The 20,071-nt window shown below is 37.7% G+C and overlaps 1 protein-coding gene across 17 annotated transcripts in view; it reads right to left on the minus strand.

Annotated features, from left to right (window-relative positions):
- Positions 1-20,071, minus strand: part of ARMC3 (armadillo repeat containing 3) — a 101,323-nt gene that overhangs the window by 70,535 nt on the left and 10,717 nt on the right. For 16 of the 17 annotated variants that reach the window (XM_040451226.1, XM_040451229.1, XM_040451227.1 and 13 more), the window contains 2 exons: positions 11,741-11,858; positions 665-790 (listed from right to left, as the gene is read on the minus strand). In XM_040451226.1, the coding sequence (XP_040307160.1) occupies positions 665-790; positions 11,741-11,858 (244 nt within the window). Of the gene's footprint in view, positions 1-664; positions 791-9,702; positions 9,879-11,740; positions 11,859-20,071 lie in introns of those variants that run through there. The other variant, XM_040451234.1, reaches the window with a different exon arrangement.

The raw sequence follows: 20,071 nt of genomic DNA on the forward strand, positions 1-20,071 counted from the left end.
CCATAGGTCTGATTTAAGAAATAAATACATGTCTAAAATTATTTTTGGCAAAGTATATTTTGCAGTTTCAGAAAAATAAATGTATCAAACCTCTTCGCCCTGGGTTACTTTCACTATGAAATACATATGAAGTGTAGCTTACATATGGGCGGACAAATTACATCATGCTAACTCCAGAAAAGAGCTATTTTAAGAGACAATGAGTGCCCTTCAACTTGTTAGACTCAAACCTACCACGTCACCAACTCTGAGAGTTTTACATGGATATATTTGCATATATTTTTATATTTTAAAAATATCTCGGGGCTCCTGGGTGACTCAGTCTGTTAAGCATCTGACTTTGGCTCAGCTCATGATCTTTCAGTTCATGAGTTCAAGCCCTGCAACAGGCTCTGTGCTTTCAGTGAAAAGCCTGCTTCCGATCATCTGTCTTCCACTCTCTCTGCCCCTCCTGCCACCTCAAAAATAAATAAACGGTAAAATAAAGAAGAAAAGTATGTTCTTAAAATATGAAATCATAATCTGTTGTATTATATTTAACATTTCGTTAACATCAAAGTCAGTTCAAATAAGATTAAAAACAAACCCCTTAAAGTTAAATTTTAAAAAAGGATAATGCATTACACATGAGGTTATGAGATTATGTCTGAGAGTTGATACTTACTATTAGAAGCCAGGATTCCAAATATCATGGTAGCATTTCTTCTTACAATTTTGTCTTCATGGGTGAGCAGCTTGGTTAAAGGTTCCACAGCTCCAAGTTCAAGGAGGGTAGCTTTGTTTTCTTCACCTGATATCACAGGTAAAAAAAAAAAGCATGCATGGATATCATCAGTCTCATCAAAACTCTCCTCGTGCCATTTTAATTTCTTATTTGCTGTTTGCCTTTCACATTCCTCTTTGCTTCCGCATATACCTGTCTCGGAATAAGCTTTAGAGCGCAGGGATCCTCGACATTTGCTGCTTTCCTTCCTCCTGATGCTTATTTCAAGAGCTGGCTTCCTCTTGTCATTCAGTTCTCAGTTCACACTGCACCTGCTCAGAGGGTCTCCCCTGACCACCCTATCTAACGTTACCACTACGTCCAAGCCTTTCTTCCTCTTCCCTAGTCTATTTTCTTCATACCACTTAGCCACCTCCTTGCCTCGTTTGCCTGTTCCACTAGAACTTAATTTTCCACGAGGACAGATACCCTTTCTGTTCTATTCTCTCGTATCCTCAGCGCCTAGCATAGTGCTGGTCATGTACTGGCGTAATTAATCACGAGACTTCATTAACATACGCGGACCCCACTTCAAGTTAAAGTGGGATGGTGGGGCGAGTTCAGGGGGCTCGTTTTTCACCCACTGGGGTTACAGCACCTATTTTGCCATCCAAGATGTGTCTGCAGCTAGCATGAAGGTTCACGCACAGAGGGGAGCCGCCAGGGTAACTGGGGACTCCTTAGCTGCGGCAAGAAACCCCAGAAGGCCACGTAATGCCAGAGTCTTGCTTAACTATAGAAGCAATTTAGCTATATCTTGATGAGTGGGATATCGTTCCACAAAGTCAGGAACAATGTTTAGGTCCTGATTAATTTCAGCTTTTTAATTTCATGGGCTACGAAAACATAGATCTCACTTTCAAAATTAATTTGAGATATAATAAAGTCCCTTTCACTTGTCTTGCCTCAGTTTTCTCATAAAATTAGAGTATTTTATATTTGAAGTTATAGGTCCATATTCTGATAACACGCAGACTATATCTTCCTAATGAAATTGCCCTGTCTCTAAATGGTCAAATTTGTCGCCTGCTAAGAACATGTTGAAATATGCATTGTTGACTATCACAAACCTCTTCAAATCTTCCAATATTTGCATCTTAAGGAAATTCTAAAACTTGATTTCTTAGATGAAAACATTTTGTCAAATGAATCTTTAATATAAATTTTAAGATACTTATGCTTAAATAAAAAAGATATTTTATATGTCATATTGTCATAAAAATTAAGTTTGTCTTCAAATTTTTGTTCTGAGAATTTTATCACGTAACTTGAATTATTTCTTCATCAAAATACATTTCTTCTCAGTTTATAAACAATGCTGTGTATTATAATTTTATGACCAGCAAAAGAGGATTTGCAAAATTAATAGCTTGTGTAATCTTTACATCTATCTTTATTCTTTTTTGACAGTTTTTATGAGGCATCATTGACATACAATAGACGGTACAAACTTAAAGAGAACAATTTGATAAATTCTGACCCATGTTTAACACCCATGAAACCAAACAGCACCATTAAGGAAAAAAAAAAAAACGTATCTAACAGCCCCAAAATTTCCTCTTGACACTTTGTGACCTCTTCCTCCTGTTACTATACATTATTTTGCATTTCCCAGAACTCTATATAATCATAGAGTATGAATTTGTTATTGTCTGGTTTTGCTCAGTCTGATTATTTTGAGATGAATCCATGTTGTAGCATGTATCATAGTTCATCATTTTTATTGCTGAGTCCTACACCATCATATGGATATACCACACTTTGTCTGGATCATATGGTAGGTGTACATGTAACTTTTTGAGAAACTACCAAACTGTTTTCCAAGGTGATGGTACCATTTTACGTTCTCATAAGCAATGTACGAGGGTTCCGATTTCTCCATATCCTAGCCAATATTTCTGTCGCTCTTTCTGATTAGAGTAATCCCGGTGGCTGTGAAATAGTACCTCATCATGGTTTTAATTTGCATTTCCCTCATGACTAATGCTGTTGAGCCAAAGGCACTTTTTTGCCATCCATATGGCCCTTTAACCAAGTGGCTATTCAAATCTCTTGCTCATATGCATGTTTAAACTTGGTTTACTTTATTACTGAGTTTTGAGAGTTCTGGACACAAGTCCTTTATCAGATATATGATTGACAAAGATTTTCTCGCGATCTATAGCCTATCTTTAAAAAGAAAATTACTAGACCTTTTTTTGAGCAGTTTTAGGTTTATTAAAAAAAAAATGAACAAAACATACAGAGTTCGCATACTCTCCATCTCTCTTCCTTCTCCCACTTCCCTGATTATTAACATCATGCATTAGTGTGGCACATTTGTTACCATTGATGAACCGATATTGATACGTTGCTATTAACTAGAGTTGGCAACGTACATTACAGTTCACTGACTGTGTGGTACAACTCTATGGGTTCTGAGAAATGCATAAGATTATGTTTAGCTTTCCGAGAAACTACCAAATGGTCTTCCCAAGTGCCTGTACTATTTTGGACTTCCACCAGCAATGAATGAAAGTTCCTGCTGTTCCACATCTTCACCAACACTTCATGCTGCCATGAATTCATGCTGTTTAGAATTTTAGCCATTCTTCTAATATGTGTGTGGGGATATTTCACTCTTGCTTTAATTTCCTGGTTAACATACGACACCTTTTCACACACTTATTTGCCATCTGTGTATCTTTTTTTGGTTAGGTGTGTGCGTTCAGGGTAAATTTGATAACATCCGGTCAACTGTCCTCTTATGGATTATGTTTTAGTGTCATACTGAAGAAATTTTTGGCTAACCCAAGGTCAGAAAGGTTTTCTCCTATGTGTTCTAGAAGTTTTATAGTTTTAAATTTTATGTGGATATCTCATTCTAAAACCATTTGTTAACAAGACTGACTTTTTCTACTGTATTGCTTTTTTTTACCTTGGTTGAAAAATTGTCCATATATATGTGGGCCCATGTATGGCTTCTTTATTCTGCTTCTTTGATCTATTTGTTTATCTTTGTGCCAATAACGCTATCTTACTTACTGTAGCTTTATAATAGTCTTAAATCAGGAAGAGTATGTTCTCAAGGTTGCTACTTTTTCAAGATTGTTTTCACTCTCAGGGTGTCTGGGTGGCTCAGTTGGCTAAACATCTGACCTCGGCTCAGGTCATGATCTCACTGCTTGTGAATTTGAGCTCTGCATCAGGCTCTGGGCTGAAGCCTGCTTCAGATTCTGTCTCTCTGTCCCTCCCCTGCTCGTGCTCTCTCTCTCTCTCAAATAAAAATAACACAAAAAAAATTTTTTTAAAGATTGCTTTGACTTTTACTAGAAGCTTTGCATTTCCATATGAATTTTAGAATTAGCTTGTCAATTTCTACAAAAAAAATTGCTCAGATTTTGGTAGGAATTGCATTAAATACATAGATCAATTTGGGGAAAAATGACATCTTAACAATTGACATCTTCCACGCCATTAATACAGTATCTCTTTCCATTCATTTAGAACTTCTTTAATTTCTCCCAGAAATATTTTATAGTTTTCAGTGTACAGATTTTTTCCCACCTTTTGTCAGATTCATCCTATGATCTCATACTTTTTGGTGCTATTGTAAATAGTGTTAAATTTCATGTTGATTTCCAATTGGAAACCTGGAACTGGAACTTTGCTAAACTTCCAATTGGAACTTTGCTAATATATTATTTCTAGTAGCTTTTTTGTAGATTCAATAGACTTTTCTATACAAAAGATGATATCATAGTCTATAAATCAAATATAGTTTTGCTTCATCTTTTCCGATCTGGATGCCTTTTGTTTCTTTTTCTTACCTGATTGCATTAATTAGAACTTCCCATACAGACAAGAGCAGACATTTTTCTCTTGTTCCTGATCTTAGGGGGAAAGCATTCAGCCTTTCACTATTAAGTGTTAGTTGGCCATAGAGGAAGTCTGTAACTACTCCTACTTTGCTGAGATATTTTATCAGGAGGAGACACTGGACTTTATAAAGATAATTCTTTGCATTTATTCAGATCATAATATGGTTTTTCTGTTTTTAAATATAGTCTATTCATGTCCTAATGCTGCTATAACAAATTACCAAAAACTTAGTGGCTTAAAACACAAATATATTATCTATGGTCTGGAAGTCAGGAGTATGTAGTTGGCCAAGTGGGCTAAATTCGAGATGCAGACAGGATTATGTTCCTTTTTGAAGTATTAAGCGAGAACCCATTCTCATTTCTTCCCATGAACATTCCTTGGCTAATGAGCATCTTCTATTTTTAAAGCCAGCAATCACATCACTCCGATCTCTGCTTCTACTGTCACATCTTTTCCTCTGACTCTGACTCTCTTGTCTCCTTCTGCCACCTATAAGGACCCTTGTAATTACGTAGGCCCCACCTGGATAATCCAAGATATTTTTCTCTTCTCAAGATCAGCTGATTAGCAACCTTAAATATATCTACAACCTTGTTTCACCTTTGCCATGTAACATAACGTATTCACAACTTCCAGGGATTAGGGGAGTTATTATTCTGTCTACCACACATAGTAAAATACCTTGATTGATTTTCAAATGTTAAAGCAACCTTGCAATTTGGGAATAAATCTCGTTGGTCATGATCTTTATATCTATATCTATATCTATATCTATATCTATATCTATGAGGTATATTAACTTGCAGATTTATTTTCCTATAATGACTTTGTCTGTTTGGGGTATCAGGGTAATAGTGACTTCACAGAATGAATAGGGGGTTATTCCATCTTTCTCAATTTTCTGCAAGAGTTTATATACAACTGGTAGTATCTCTTCTTTAAGTATTTGGTAGAATTCAGCAGCGAAAATATCTGGATCTGGAGCTTTTTTTGTGAGACAGTTTTGAACTACAAATTTTAATTTCTGTAATAGATATAGGGATATTCAGGCTATCTATACTTTCTTTAGTGAGCTATGGGAGTTTATGTCTTAAAATAAATTTGCCTGCTTCATCTAAGTTGTAGAATTTATTGGCATTAAATTGTTCATAATGTTAATATTATCCTTTTAATATCTGTAGGATCCAGAGTGATGTCCCCTCTTTCATTCCTGTATTGATAATTTGCCTTCTCTCTTTTTAGCAATCTGGCTCAAGAGTCATACACACACACACACACACACACACACACACACACACACACACATATTTCACTTGTTTATTTTATAATAGAAAGTTCTTACCTCTTAATCCCCTTTACCTATTTTACTCATCTCTCCACCCACCTCCCCTCTGGCAACTACCAGTTTGTTCTCTGCATTTGAGACTCTGTTTCATTATTATTGATCTTCTCAAAAAACCAGCTTTTCGTTTCATTACTTTTGTCCATTATTCTGTTTTCTATTTCATTGATTTCTGCTCATATATCCTTATTACTAATAATTGGGTTTAATTTGCTTTTCTTTTTCTAGTTTCTTAAAGTGGAAGTTGAAGTCATTGATTTGAGACTTTATTTTCTTTCTTTTTTTAATGCTTATTTATTTATTTGAGAGAGGAGGAGAGGCAGAGAGAGAGAGAGGGAGAGAGAGAATCTCAAGCAGGCTCCATGATCAGCATGAAGCCAAGTACGAGGCTCGATCTCATGACTGCATGTTCACAACCTGAGCCAGTATCAAGAGTTGGATGCTTAACTGACTGAACCACCCAGATGCCCCAAGACCTTATTTTCCGGCTGGCATTTAGTACAATAAATTTCTCTCTAAATACTCTTCTAGTAGCATCCCACAAATTTGTATATGTTGTGCTTTCATTTTCAATTTGGATTTTCCTTTTGAATTCTTCCAATCACAGATTATTCAGAAGTGTGCAGTTTACTTTCTAACTATTTAAGGATTGTCCAGAGTCCTTTGTGTAATTGATTTTTAATTTAATTCTATTGTGGTCTGACATATATTTTATATGATTGGAATCCTTTTAAATTCATTCAGGCTTAAAAAGAAATTTATTAAGGCTTGTATTATGGCTCAGAATATTGCCTACTCTCATAAACGTCCTCTGTGCATTTGAAAAGAATGTACATTCTGCTTGGAGTATTCTATAAATATCCATTAGGCTAAATTCATTTGTATTGCTCTTCAAATCTTTTATATCCTTACAGATTTTTTATCCACTTGTTCTTTCATTTATTAAGAGGTTATCAAAATCCTCAGCTATACTTGTGGATGTTTATTTCTCCCTGCATTTCTAACTTCACGTATTTAGAAGGTATGACATTAACGACATAACTGCTCAGGTTTTTTTCATAGCTTCTTGATTAATTGACTCTTTCCTTATTATTATAAAATGAGGTTTTTTATCTGATACTCTTCTTTTTGCTGTTTATTTTTCTGATAATTAATACAGCCATTCCAGCTTTCTTTTGATTAGTGCTAACATAGGATATCTTTTTTTTTTTTTTTTTTTTTTTAAGAAAGGCCGACTGCCACGTGCAGTGTCACATTTGGATGTGTCTGGAGTCATGGAAACTTGACTACACTACGTTCTCCTACAAATGGACCCTGAGAGCCTGTTTACAGGTTCCAGGAGGGGAACACAGCTACTCATATACCCTTGACCAAAGAACGGTCCTCTTCTATAGGGGAAGGTCGTCCTCGTCGACAGAACTCACAGCTTCAGGAGGGGACGCACGTGGAGCGGTGAGGCAGGAAGGGGACACCCGCCTAGCCAGCCAGATCAGCCGATTCAACCGATTCAACCGTGGCGATCAATGGGGTGACAGATGTCACAGCCAGATCACCCTCACATCCCAGATACCTTTTTTTTTCATCCTTTTACTATCGTTATCTGTGTCATTATATTCTAAGTGCATTTCTTGAAGGCGGCATGTAGTCTGATCTTGCTTTTTATCCAATGTGACACTCTCACACTGGTGACTGAGGTGCTCATTCACATTTCGTTTGGTCATCTGTTTAAGGTTTAAGTCTACCATCTATTTGTTTTTTGTGTCTCATTCTTTGTTATACTCTTCTTCATTTCTGCCTTCTTTTTATGAACTGAAGATTATTTTTATGATTCCGTTTCGTTTCCTTTGTTGGCTTATTTGATATTACCCTTTGTTTTGTTATTTTAGTGTTGTATTGGGGTCTGTATTATACATCCTTATCACAGTCTACTTTCAAGTGGTGATATCCCACTTGACAGACAGTAGAGGAACCTTATAATAGTATGCTTCCATTTTTCCCTTTTCTACCTTGGTTCTGTTGTTGCCATATACTTTATTTATACAAATGTTTCATGCCGCACAGTATCCACAGTATCCACTGCTTTGGATTCTGTATTTCCTTCTCTCTCTCTCTCTCTCTGCCCCTCCCCTATTCCTGCTCTGTTTCTCTCTCGCTCTCTCTCTCACTCTCTCTCTCACTGTCTTTCTCTCTCTCAAAATTAAAATAAACATTTTATTAAATGTTTCATTAAATTTTTTTTTTCAATAACCAATTTGATTTTTAAGTGACTTAAATAATAAGGAAAAACTTTATATGCTAAATTTCTAGTGTTCTACCTTTATTGTTATTGTATTGTGTAGATCCACATTTCCATCTGGTGTCATCTTCCTGAAGGACCTACTTTACCATAATTAGTAGTACGGTTCTGGTTGCAATAAACTACTTTGGCTCTTGAATGTCTGAAAAAGACTTTACTTCACTTATGTTTTTGAAAGGTATTTTTGCTGGGAATAGAATTCTAGGTTTAAAGTTTTTATTTTTTCTTTCAGTTTCAGCTTTAGTTAAAGATGTTTCTCCACTGACTTCTTGCTTGCATAATTTGGATGATAAATCTATTGTCATCCTTATTTTTGTTTCTCTGAATGTAATGTGTTTTTTCCTCTGACTGCTTTTAAGATTTTCTCTTTATTACTCTTTTTAAGCAATTTTGTTTTGTTAGACCTTAGTATATAATTTTCTTCATATTCATTGTGCTTGGGCTTTTATGAGCTTCTTGGATCTAGAAGGTTAGAGTTTTCATTAAGTTAGAGGAATTGGGAACTCTTATTTATTCTAATTCTTTTTCTGTCCCTCTCGCATTTTTTTCAAAGACTCCGGTTACACATACGTTGCATCAGTTTTGATTTACTGATGATTTAGATCCTCATTATGGGTCGAATTTTCTTGCTTCTTTTCATGCCTGGTAATTTTTTATTGGATGCCAGACACTGTGAATTTTACCTAGTTGGTAAGTGGTTATTTTTATATTCTTCACATTTGTTTTGGGACACAATTATCTGGAAACAATTAGATAGTACTAGAACAGAGCTCGATCTGGCACTAATTATTTCTAACTATTGAAGTAAGACCCTTGTGTATGTTCCATACAATCGTCCATGAATCTTGAGTTTTCCAGTCTGGCTGATGGGAACGGGCCCTATTTGTGGCCCTGTGTGAGCACTGATCCTGTTAGGTCCTTTGTCCGACTTCAAATAGTTCCCATACATACACACCCTGATCAGTCTTGAGTTGGACCCTTTACCAATCTCCAGTTCGCTTTCTATGCAACTCTTTCCTCTCTGTTACCGTCCTGAAAACTCTTGCTTCCTTTGTCTCCCTTAACTTTCAGATCTGTCTTCTCAACTCCGTGTCTACCAGACTCTGTACAGGTTAACCCTTCCTGTGATGCGGTCTGGATATTCTCTGAAATCAATAAGTTGATGTAATCATAGAGTTCATTTCCTTCATTTCCTGTCTCTCAATGGTCACTGTCCTTCATCGCCTAATACTCAGTGTTTTGCCAACTGCTATTTCGTATGTTTTTGTTTTCTCACTTGTTTCAATTGGGAAAGTAAATTTGACCCCTTACTCCTTCATGGCCGGGGGGAAAGTCCCATCATTTATCTTTAAAAAATAGAAAATACTGCTCTAGTATAAAACACCAGACTTACAATATCTTCTGTGTTGATTTCACATAATCTACCCGTTTCTTTACCTCATGTCATATGCAAGGAGATGGTATTGGATGACTCGGTGGCTGAGTGAGACTCGTGCTGCCGTAACTGCATGATCCAGTCTCCCTGAAATCTAGCCCAGAATTCCACGCAATGACTCATGGACCATTTCTGCCAGAAGCAATGATTCTGGTTTTTATCTGGACTCCCAACGATGACTAGAGTGGGATAGCAAGGAGAATATTTCACCATTTGCTAACAGGATGATTTGTTGTTCTCTCCGACAAGTCCCAAACATAATGTTTAAAGTATCATTTCCTTAAAAATCAAATTGCGGGGCGCCTGGGTGGCGCAGTCGGTTAAGCGTCCAACTTCAGCCAGGTCATGATCTCGCGCTCCGTGAGTTCGAGCCCCGCGTCGGGCTCTGGGCTGATGGCTCGGAGCCTGGAGCCTGTTTCCGATTCTGTGTCTCCCTCTCTCTCTGCCCCTCCCCCGTTCATGCTCTGTCTCTCTCTGTCCCCAAAAAAATAAATAAACGTTGAAAAAAATTACAAAAAAAAAATCAAATTGCTCCCTTCTTAGTTTAAAAGTTTTTGTTTGTTTGTTTTTAATTACAAAGTTACACTAAACTCTCCAAGTATTCTCAATGCCAGACTGGGTAGTTCAGTCGGTTAAGCATCTGACTCCTGATTTGGCTCAGGTCATGATCTCATGGTTCACGAGATCCAACTCCACGTTGGGTTCTGCGCTGACAGAATGGAGCCTGCTTGGGATTCTCTCTCCCCTCTCTCTCTACCCCTCCCCCTTGCTTGCACATTGCCCCTCCCCTCCCAAAATAAAGAAACTTAAAAAACTTACACAGTATAATAAAAGTCTCATTTTCTCACCACTTGGAATGAACTAAAATATAATTATCATTTGCGTTTATAAACCCTCTATGAATAAACCTTGCAATAGAATCTAACCTGTAACATTTACAGTGTTTAAATAAACTTTAGTTTTTTACGACAGTTTTAGTTTTACAGAAAAATGGTGAGGAGAGTATAGAGTTACCACATATCCCATACCCATTTTTCCATTATTAACATTTTACATTAGTAGGTACATTTGTCACAATTAATGAACTAATATGGATACGTTACTATTAGTTAAAGTCTATGTTTATTCAGATCTCCTTACTTCTAGTCTAATGTTCCTTCTCGGTTCCAGGATCCTACCCTGGGTCTCCTATGACATTGAGTCATCGCATTTCCTTAGCTGCTCTTGGCTATGAGAGTTCCTCAGACTTTTCTTGTTTTTGACGGCAGTGACCATTTTGAGGAGTACTGGTTAGGTATTTGTAGAGTGTCCCTGACTTGGAACTGTTCTGATTTGAGGGTTATAAGTTTTGGGGGAACAAATAACGGAAGGGCCACTTTCATTACATCGTGTCAAGATCACCTGTTATCAATATGACTTATCACTGTTGATGCTGATTTTGATCACCTGGCTGAGATAGTGTTTGTTAAGTTTCTCCACTGTCAACTTACTCTTTCTTCCCTGCTTCCATATTGTAACCTTTGGAAAGAAGTCACTATGCCAAGCTCATACCTAAAGAGTGAAAAGTTATATTCTGCGTCCTTGAGGGCAGAGTACATAAATTACTTGGAATTCTTCTGCATGGGAGATTTGTCTTTTCTCTCCCAATTATTTACTTATTCAATTATTTATTTTTATCAGTATAGGCTCATAAACATTTACTTATGCTTTGGGTTATAATCCAATACGACTTTATTTTGCTGCTCAAATCGTGCCAGCTTTGACCCTTGGGAGCTCTTTCGGCTCCCGTGACTTACGATCTTTTAGACCACAATCAAACCTTCAACATGACTCTTCTATGCAGCGACTAAATTACTCCTTGAGATTAAGTTAGGCACTTAGGGAGATGTATTACTTTCAGGTAATGCATTAAGTGATATTCTGGTTGTCTGAAAGAATTCATCTGACAAGAAGTGAATTAAAGACTAAGGAGAGTGCCCATTATGTAGTAAATATTTTAGGAAACTAATGAAATAGAAAAATAAACTGAAAAAGCCAAACCTTTTAAAGCAAATCTATAAATGGCTTCACATGCTTTAGCCAAAATTTCTTCTTCTGGAGAATTAAGCATTAACACCACAGTTGCCGCTTTTTTGCTCTCAATCGTTAGTGGATCAAACTGAAATGTAGAGAGAAAACGATCAGGTTCACATACGAGCTTTAAAAATCACACCAGAAAAGGGAATGGCGTCTAGAAACTTGCAGAGAACATAATCATACAAAAAGGATGTGGTCACTGCCCACTAAGTGCATTGTAAAGTTTTTATTTAAAAAAACATCACTGACAGAGATACGGTTGCCAATATTGGTGGCTTTGGAATTCCTGGGATGATGGCAGGAGGAGCAGAGTATTTTGGAATCTGACAGATCTAATTTTTCAACTGAGCCATGTGGAATCCAACAAGTTACTTAAGCTGCAAGAATTTCACACAGTTTCCCTTTCTGTATAAACAGCATAATAATACCTATCTCCTCAAAGGAGCAAGGAGAGGATTAGAGATCATGTGTGTAAAGCGTTTAGCACATTGTCTGCACATAATAGAAGGTCATTAAATAACCTATATTGGCATAATTCTTAGTCAATACACAAGAAGCCTTTAGTACCTGTATATATTTGATCCCCTGACAGTCTCCAGAACTAGTACCTGCTTCTAATCACTACTCTTTCTGAGAAAGCAGAAATTACATACGTGAAATCACTAAAAAGCGAGAGAAAACGGCACATAACACAGTGTAAGACTGGATAAAATCTGAAACAGGGCAAATGGTAATATGCCATGAAGAAAAAGTAGGGGTGCCTGGGTGACCCAGTCGGTTGGGTGTCCGACTTCAGCTCAGGTCATGATCTCATGGTCAGTGAGTTCGAGCCTCGCATCGAGCTCTTGGCTGACAGCTCAGAGCCTGGAGCCTGCTTTGGATTCTGTGTCTCCTTCTCTCTCTCTGCCCCTCCTGCCACTCGCACTCACTCTCTCTCTCTCACAAATAAAATAAAAACACTGAAAAAAAAAGTATAGAGCTCTAGGAAGACCTATATCCCGCTCTGAGATGTTCAGAATTCATGGGTAGCCAAAATACACAACAACAAATGCATGACTCCTGTGGGTTTTCTTTGGTCAAGGAGAAAACAAATTGTTACGCTATTTTTCTTCCATTTCCAGAGACTGGTGAAGGTGGGTGTTCTGCTTATGTTAAAGACAAAAAAATTGAATTTCAAAGCTTTAGCTGGCTCTTTGTGTTGGTCCCTTTCTTTTTTTTTTTAATTTTTTTTTTCAACGTTTATTTATTTTTGGGACAGAGAGAGACAGAGCATGAATTGGGGAGGGGCAGAGAGAGAGGGAGACACAGAATCGGAAAGAGGCTCCAGGCTCTGAGCCATCAGCCCAGAGCCCGACGCGGGGCTCGAACTCACGGACCGTGAGATCGTGACCTGGCTGAAGTCGGACGCTTAACCGACTGCGCCACCCAGGCGCCCCTGTGTTGGTCCCTTTCTAAATGAACATCTTATTGTGTCTGGAGATATAACAAACATTGGGGTTCAGTTTCAGGCAGAGAATGGAGAGACAGATTACTCTGAGTAAGGAGGTATAATTGTGTGAGGCTGGAAGAGTACAGAAGACAGAGAAGGTAGCAGTAAGCTGTGACCTAAAAGGGCACAGCTGGGATAAAAATACCACTCGCAGGGGAAATGGCCATTGGATTTGGGGACAGCGTTATCTAACATCCAAATTAAAGCCATTGTTTGCATATGTCTAACTCTCTACTAGAAACTGTGAGAGTTAGAAAAGTCATGGTGTTTGTTCTCAAGCCTCTTAGACTCTTTCTGGGGAGACAAATCTTCGTTGAAAGTCTTCCACAAGCACCAAGCTTATAGTACTTGTGGGTTTCCAGTGACGTGAACCAATGGGACAAGATGGCCTCTAGCAGAGCAGACAGCAGTGGCGGAGACACTGGCTCCAACACTGATCGGGAGAGCACAGCGACCTGGAAACCCAGAGAAATTTTAAGGGAGGAAAGCATTTGGGGATTGAGGCTTGAAAATCAGCAGGCACTCACAAACCCAACAAGTACATTAACTATATACTTAAAGAAATTACTTGGTAAATGCTCCAGCCAACACTGGGGAAGACAAGATATAAAAAACAATAGTACTATCTCAATAAATACAATGAGATATATAGTAAAATTGAATGATAATGATGTTGTGAATCATGATGTAATTCTTAAGGATTTCTGAAGTAGTGATAACACATTATAAGGGAAAAAATAATTTGGAATTAAAATTCTAGATTTTTCTCAATAAAGCTCAGGTAAAGGAAACCAGATTGTTTTGGTAAAGAGAACTAGGTTATTGCCTAGTTATTATTTATTTTTTCCTTGATATAAAAAAACAGGTTTAAATATGTGTGTTTAATAGGCTACAGAAAAATAGTAAAAGTTCCAATTTACCAAAAAGACAAGGTTACAAAAGAAAGTTGCTCAATTCAGAAAAAGGGAAGAAAAAAACAAGAGAAACACAACATGAAAATATAGCAAAGAAAAACCAAAAACCTAAAAATGATAGGAAGAAAACCAAATATTATCAGTGGTCAAAATAAACATCTGTAAGGCAAATAGATCTCAGTAACTAAGATTGTCAGCTTGTCAAAGTTTGTTTTTTGTGTAGTGATATATACGTCTTCCACCTGATCTTACAGAATACAAATTCAGATCTATCTCTCTAAGACATAGAACATTCTTATCACTTCTGAATATTTCCCTTACGCTCCTTTCCCCTCCAAAAACACCCCCAGAAAGATAACCATTCTATGACTTTTAAAATCATCCTTTAGTAAAAAAAGTAAATAAATAAATAATAAAATAAAATCATCCATTAGTTTTTCCTGTTCCTCAACTTTGTATAAATAGGCTCATATAACATGTATTCTTTCATGTCCGCCTTCTTTAGCTCAGCACAATGTCTCTGAGATTCAGTCACATTTTTGTATTACTAAGTCATACTTCCTATGGCTATATATTATTCCATTTTATGAATATACCAGTTTAGGTTCTTGTCTTTAAGCTGGAGGCTATCATGAACAAAGCTGCAATGAATATTCTTGCACACGTCTTTTTTTTTTATTTTTTTATTTTTTTTTTAAATTTTTTTTTCAACGTTTTTTATTTATTTTTGGGACAGAGAGAGACAGAGCATGAACGGGGGAGGGGCAGAGAGAGAGGGAGACACAGAACCGGAAACAGGCTCCAGGCTCTGAGCCATCAGCCCAGAGCCCGACGCGGGGCTCGAACTCACGGACCGCGAGATCGTGACCTGGCTGAAGTCGGACGCTTAACCGACTGCGCCACCCAGGCGCCCCAACACACGTCTTTTTATGGGTATATGCCCTCATTTCCCTTGGGCATATACCTAGGAATGGACTTGATGAGTCATAGGGTAGACACGCGTTTACCCTTCATAGACACTGTTGAACAGTTTTCTAAAGTACTTTTATCAATTTTCATTCTCACTAGTTAAAGATAAAGAGTTCCAGTTGTTCTACCTCCTCACCAATCCTTGGTATTATTTTTATTTGCTTTTTTTTCTTTATTTGCTTTTTCCACTTTATTTCTTATCTTGCTTAGATTATGATCGATTATTTTAATAACACTCCTGCCAAACCCTAAATAAACTTTTTTTTCATCCTTCTGTCTTGTCATCAAATCAATTGTAGAATATGGACAAACACTAGAATTTTCTTTCTTTGCATTTGTACCCTGTCATCCAAGCATTCTTGGAGAATGTTAAGCTACAAGGAAAATTAGTATTGCTGTAAATTCAAGATCAATAATTTCACAGGAGTCTCAAACCTATCTATACCTTCTTCTGTTACTTTAGAGAAAATGTTTCTCCTACTATCTAAGCCCAGTATCTAATGTGTGCTTTGGACTTTTAACCCATTCACCTTTAATTCTCTCATTGATTCAATAAACACTCATTCAACCCTAATAAAGCCACACACTCAGAACAGCATACTAAACATGATAATCAAGTCCCCTATTCTCATAGAACTTACACATTGTCAGTTACGTCATACCATTAATCATCCTTTTTTTCTCTTGAGTAGTCAACTTCTTCCTAACAATTGGATTATTCCCATTACTTCGGAGTCCACTTTGCAGAGAGCCAATTTAGATTCAATAAAATGCACCTAAGTTTAAGTCTGATGAGTTTTAATAAATGTATAGATACCTCTAACTAACCCCCTCCAAACAATATGGAACTTTCCATTACCCCAAAATATTCTCTCCTGCCTCTCTGTAGCTGATTCCCTTTCCCATATCTCCTCTAGGCAACCACTGATCTGCATCCTTTCACCGTAGGTTAACTTCAACTCTTTAAATATGAAATTATGGCACAGGTACCCCTTACGTATGGCCCCTTTCACTTGGCAGAATGATTATGAGATTCATCCATATTATTCCACGTATCCGTGGTTCATTCCTTTTTACTGATGAGTAGTATCTCATTGTATGAACATAACAATTTGTTTATCCGTTCAGTTAGTGATGGACCTTTGGGTTATTTCACTTGGGACCATTATGAATGAAAGCTGCAATGGGCTTTTCCATGTAAGTCTTCTTATAGATGTATATTTTCATTTCTCTTGAGTGAATACCTAGGAGTAGAAGTTCTGGCTTGACTGGTAGTACAGGTTTAACTTTCCAAAAAAATAAGGTTTTTCCAAAGTAGTTTTACTATCTTGGTTCCCACTAGCAATGTATCTGTATCCAACATAGTATATGTCTTCGCTTATTTAGGTCTTCCATAATTTGTCTTGGCAATGTTTTATAGTTTTCAGCATATAGGCACTGCATTTATTTTGTTAAACTTATCTCTGAATATTTTGTTGTTTCTGATGCTATGGCAAATGAGATCTTTTTTTCTTCATCTATTTTAAACAAGTGTCATTAGATAAACAATATTTAGGGCCATTTTTCCTCTTACAAATGAACCTTTTCATTATGATGATATGGGGCTCTTTTTCTCTGGTAATATTATTTGCCCTGTTATATAATTCATCTAGTATTAATATAGGCACTCCAGCTTTCTTATGATTTTAGTTTGCAGTATATCTCTTTCCATATTTTGACCTTTAACCTAGCTATATCTTTATATTTAAAGATTTCTTATAGACAGCTTACAGTTTGGATCTTGTTTTTTTAATTCAGTTTGACAATCTCTCACTTAAAAAAAAATTTTTTTTTAATATTTATTTTTGAAGGAGAGACAGACAGAACATGAGCAGGGGAGGGGCAAAGAGAGAGGGAGACACAGAATCCAGAGCAGGTTCCAGGGACTTGAACTCATGAATTGTGAGATCATGACCTGAGCCAAAACCAAGAGACTGACGCTCAATTAGCTGAGCCACCCAGGCGCCCTTGTTTTCTCCTTTTCTGATTTGTTCCCTGGTTCCTTTTTCCATCTTCTTTTGGACAACTGAATTTTTTAGTATCCAATTTTATCTCCTATACTGGTTTATCAACTGAGTTTTCTTCTGAATATGAGTCACATTTTTCTTTGCATATATAATAATTTTTACTGGCAAGTGAACATTGTAAAAAATTATGTTGTTGAGTGTCTGGATTGTATTGGGGGCCTTCTCTTTTTTTTATTTTTTTTTATGTTTATTTATTTTTGAGAGAGAGAGACAGAGTGTGAGCAGGGGAAGGGCAGAGAAAGAGAGGGAGACACAGAATCCGAAGTAGGCTCCAGGCTCTGAGCTGTCAGCACAGAGCCCAATGTAGGGCTCAAACTCGTGAACCCCAAGATCATGACCTGAGCTTAAGTCAGACGCTTAACCAATTGAGTTACCCAGGCACCACTGGGGGTCCTTCTCTTAAAGGATGTTGAATTTTGTTCTGCTAGACGGTTGTCTTATTTATGGTTCAGCTTTATCTATGTAAGGCCTACTTGAAAACATTATTCCAGCAGTTCTGAGGAAGCCATTGCTCTAGGGCTGGGTTAGCCATACTACAACTAAGGCATGACCCTGCTGGGGGCTCTACTTAATGCCCCAGATGTTCAACAAGATCTCTCCAATCTTTTGGATCAAAATTAGAATGTCCTCCAGGCGGGTCTGAATCTTAAAATTATTCTTGTAGCTCTCTGATAGTTGTTCATGCCTGTTCTTTGTCATGAACATGAGTTTCACCCTGTGCAGCTTAGACTTCAACGAATCAAGGGAATGGTTAACTAAATTTCTGGAACTATTTTCCTATATATTTCCCTCCTCTCTGGCACTCTGCAAACTTCCACCACCTTAGCCTCTCTACACTCTGACGTCTCAAAACTCTCTTATTTTAAAACAAAGGTAATATTTCCCTAGATATTAATCATCTTCCAGGTGCTATCTTAGCTCTCCTTCCCTTCCACAGTCAAAAATCTTATGAGCTATTGGGGCGCCTGGGTGGCTCAGTCAATTGAGCGTCTGGCTTCAGCTCAGGTCATGATCTCACATTTTCTGGGTTCGAGCCCCGCGTCGGGCTCTGTGCTGACAGCTCAAGCCTGGATCGTGCTTCAGATTCTTTGTCTCCTTCTCTCTGCCCCTCCCCTGCTCCCACTCTGTCTCTCTCTCAAAAATAAACATTAAAAAAAAAAAAAAACTATGAAAAAATTCTTAGGAACTATTGATTTTCCTCCATTTTCTCCCCCTCATACTTCCTGCTAAATATCTCCACTCTGACTTTCATCCTCATTGGTTCACCAAAATATTTCTAAGACCATCAACAGTGAACACCATGTTACTTATCACTTCTTGACATTTTAATCTCATTTCTAGAGAATTAAAATAACAAACAATGCTTGAAACTGTAGAAGCTTATGGTTTACTTGAATTGTCAGGCCTGCATCTTTCTGGATGAGTTTTTTATTGCTTTTTTTCATGATAGTTTGGGTATTAAAAATCCTTGGTGGGGGGCGCCTGGGTGGCGCAGTCAGTTGAGCGACCGACTTCAGCTCAGGTCATGATCTCACAGCTCGAGAGTCCGAGCCCCACGTCGGGCTCTGTGCTGACAGCTTGGAGCCTGGAGCCTGCTTCAGATTCTGTGTCTCCCTCTCTCTCTGCCCCTAACCCACTCGCATTCTCTCTCTGTCTCTCTCAAAAATAATAAATATTAAAAAAAAAAAAAATCCTTGGGGTGTTGTTGTGGTTGTGGCAGTTGTTGCTTTGAAGGTTTTGTTTTGTTTTGTTTTGTTTTGTTTTGTTTTGTTTTGTTTCACAGCTATATTCCTCTGAACTTCTCTGTAACAGCACTTAATGCATTGCGTTATTTCTTGGGTTTACGTGGCTTCTTCAGTATGTTTACCATCATTTCCTGGGTTGCTCAAGCCCAAAACCTGGAACCATCTCCCACCTCCTCTCCTCTCACACCCCACATGCAATCCAGCAGCAAATCCTGTCATTTCTGCCTTCAACATGGCTACTTACTCAGGCCACCGGGCTGCATAGCTTGTTGCTCCTCCGTAATAGCCTCCATATTGGTCTTCCAGTTTCCACTTTTCCCGTTGTAGCTGGAAAGATCTTAATGCTTTTCGTTTCAAATATAAATGAGTTGTCACTAATCCTCTACTTGTAACCCTCCAATGGATTCCCCTTTTTGCACATTAGGAAAACATCCAACCTCCTTAATATAGCGGAAAAGGCTGTGATCACCACCAGCCTCCCACCTTTAATCCCTATCTCCTGCTCCCTGCTTTCTAGTCTCCAGTCACATCAACCTTCTTGGCATTCCCCAAGTATACTAAGTAAGGTCTTAGTATGGCTACAGTGCTCTCTAGCTAGGGTGCTCTCTCCCAGATATTTGCATAGCGGACTTCCTCATTCCATTTGCCTTTCTTAAATGTGACCCCACTGAGAAAGCTTGCCCAGACCTGGATTCTATTTAAAGTAGCCCCATCCCTCCCCATCCTTATATCCTATTTTATTTTTCCCCATTGATCTTACTACTACCTGAATTATATTATTATTTGTTAATTGACTGCTTCCCCTAACTAGCATATAAGCTATGAACTTTGTTTTGCTCCCATGTATATGCCCAGGAGGTAGAAAAACACTTGCACGTGGCATTCACTCAATATTTGTCTAATAAGTGAATGAATTTCTTCAGGCAAAGGACTGTGTAATTTCTCTACCGCCATTACTTAGAATAAACCCAGGATGTGGAAATACTCAATAAATGTTTATCAAGAAGTGCATGAAAATACCTCTGGAAACTTCTGTTTTATGCTTGTGGCCTGAAAGGGCTTTAACCGTGTACTGTCTCTTGATGTCAGAAAAGAAGGTTCTAAACCTGAGG

Source organism: Herpailurus yagouaroundi, unplaced genomic scaffold (assembly GCF_014898765.1).
Source record: "Herpailurus yagouaroundi ecotype Mexico unplaced genomic scaffold, PumYag 203, whole genome shotgun sequence".
NCBI lineage: Eukaryota > Metazoa > Chordata > Mammalia > Carnivora > Felidae > Herpailurus > Herpailurus yagouaroundi.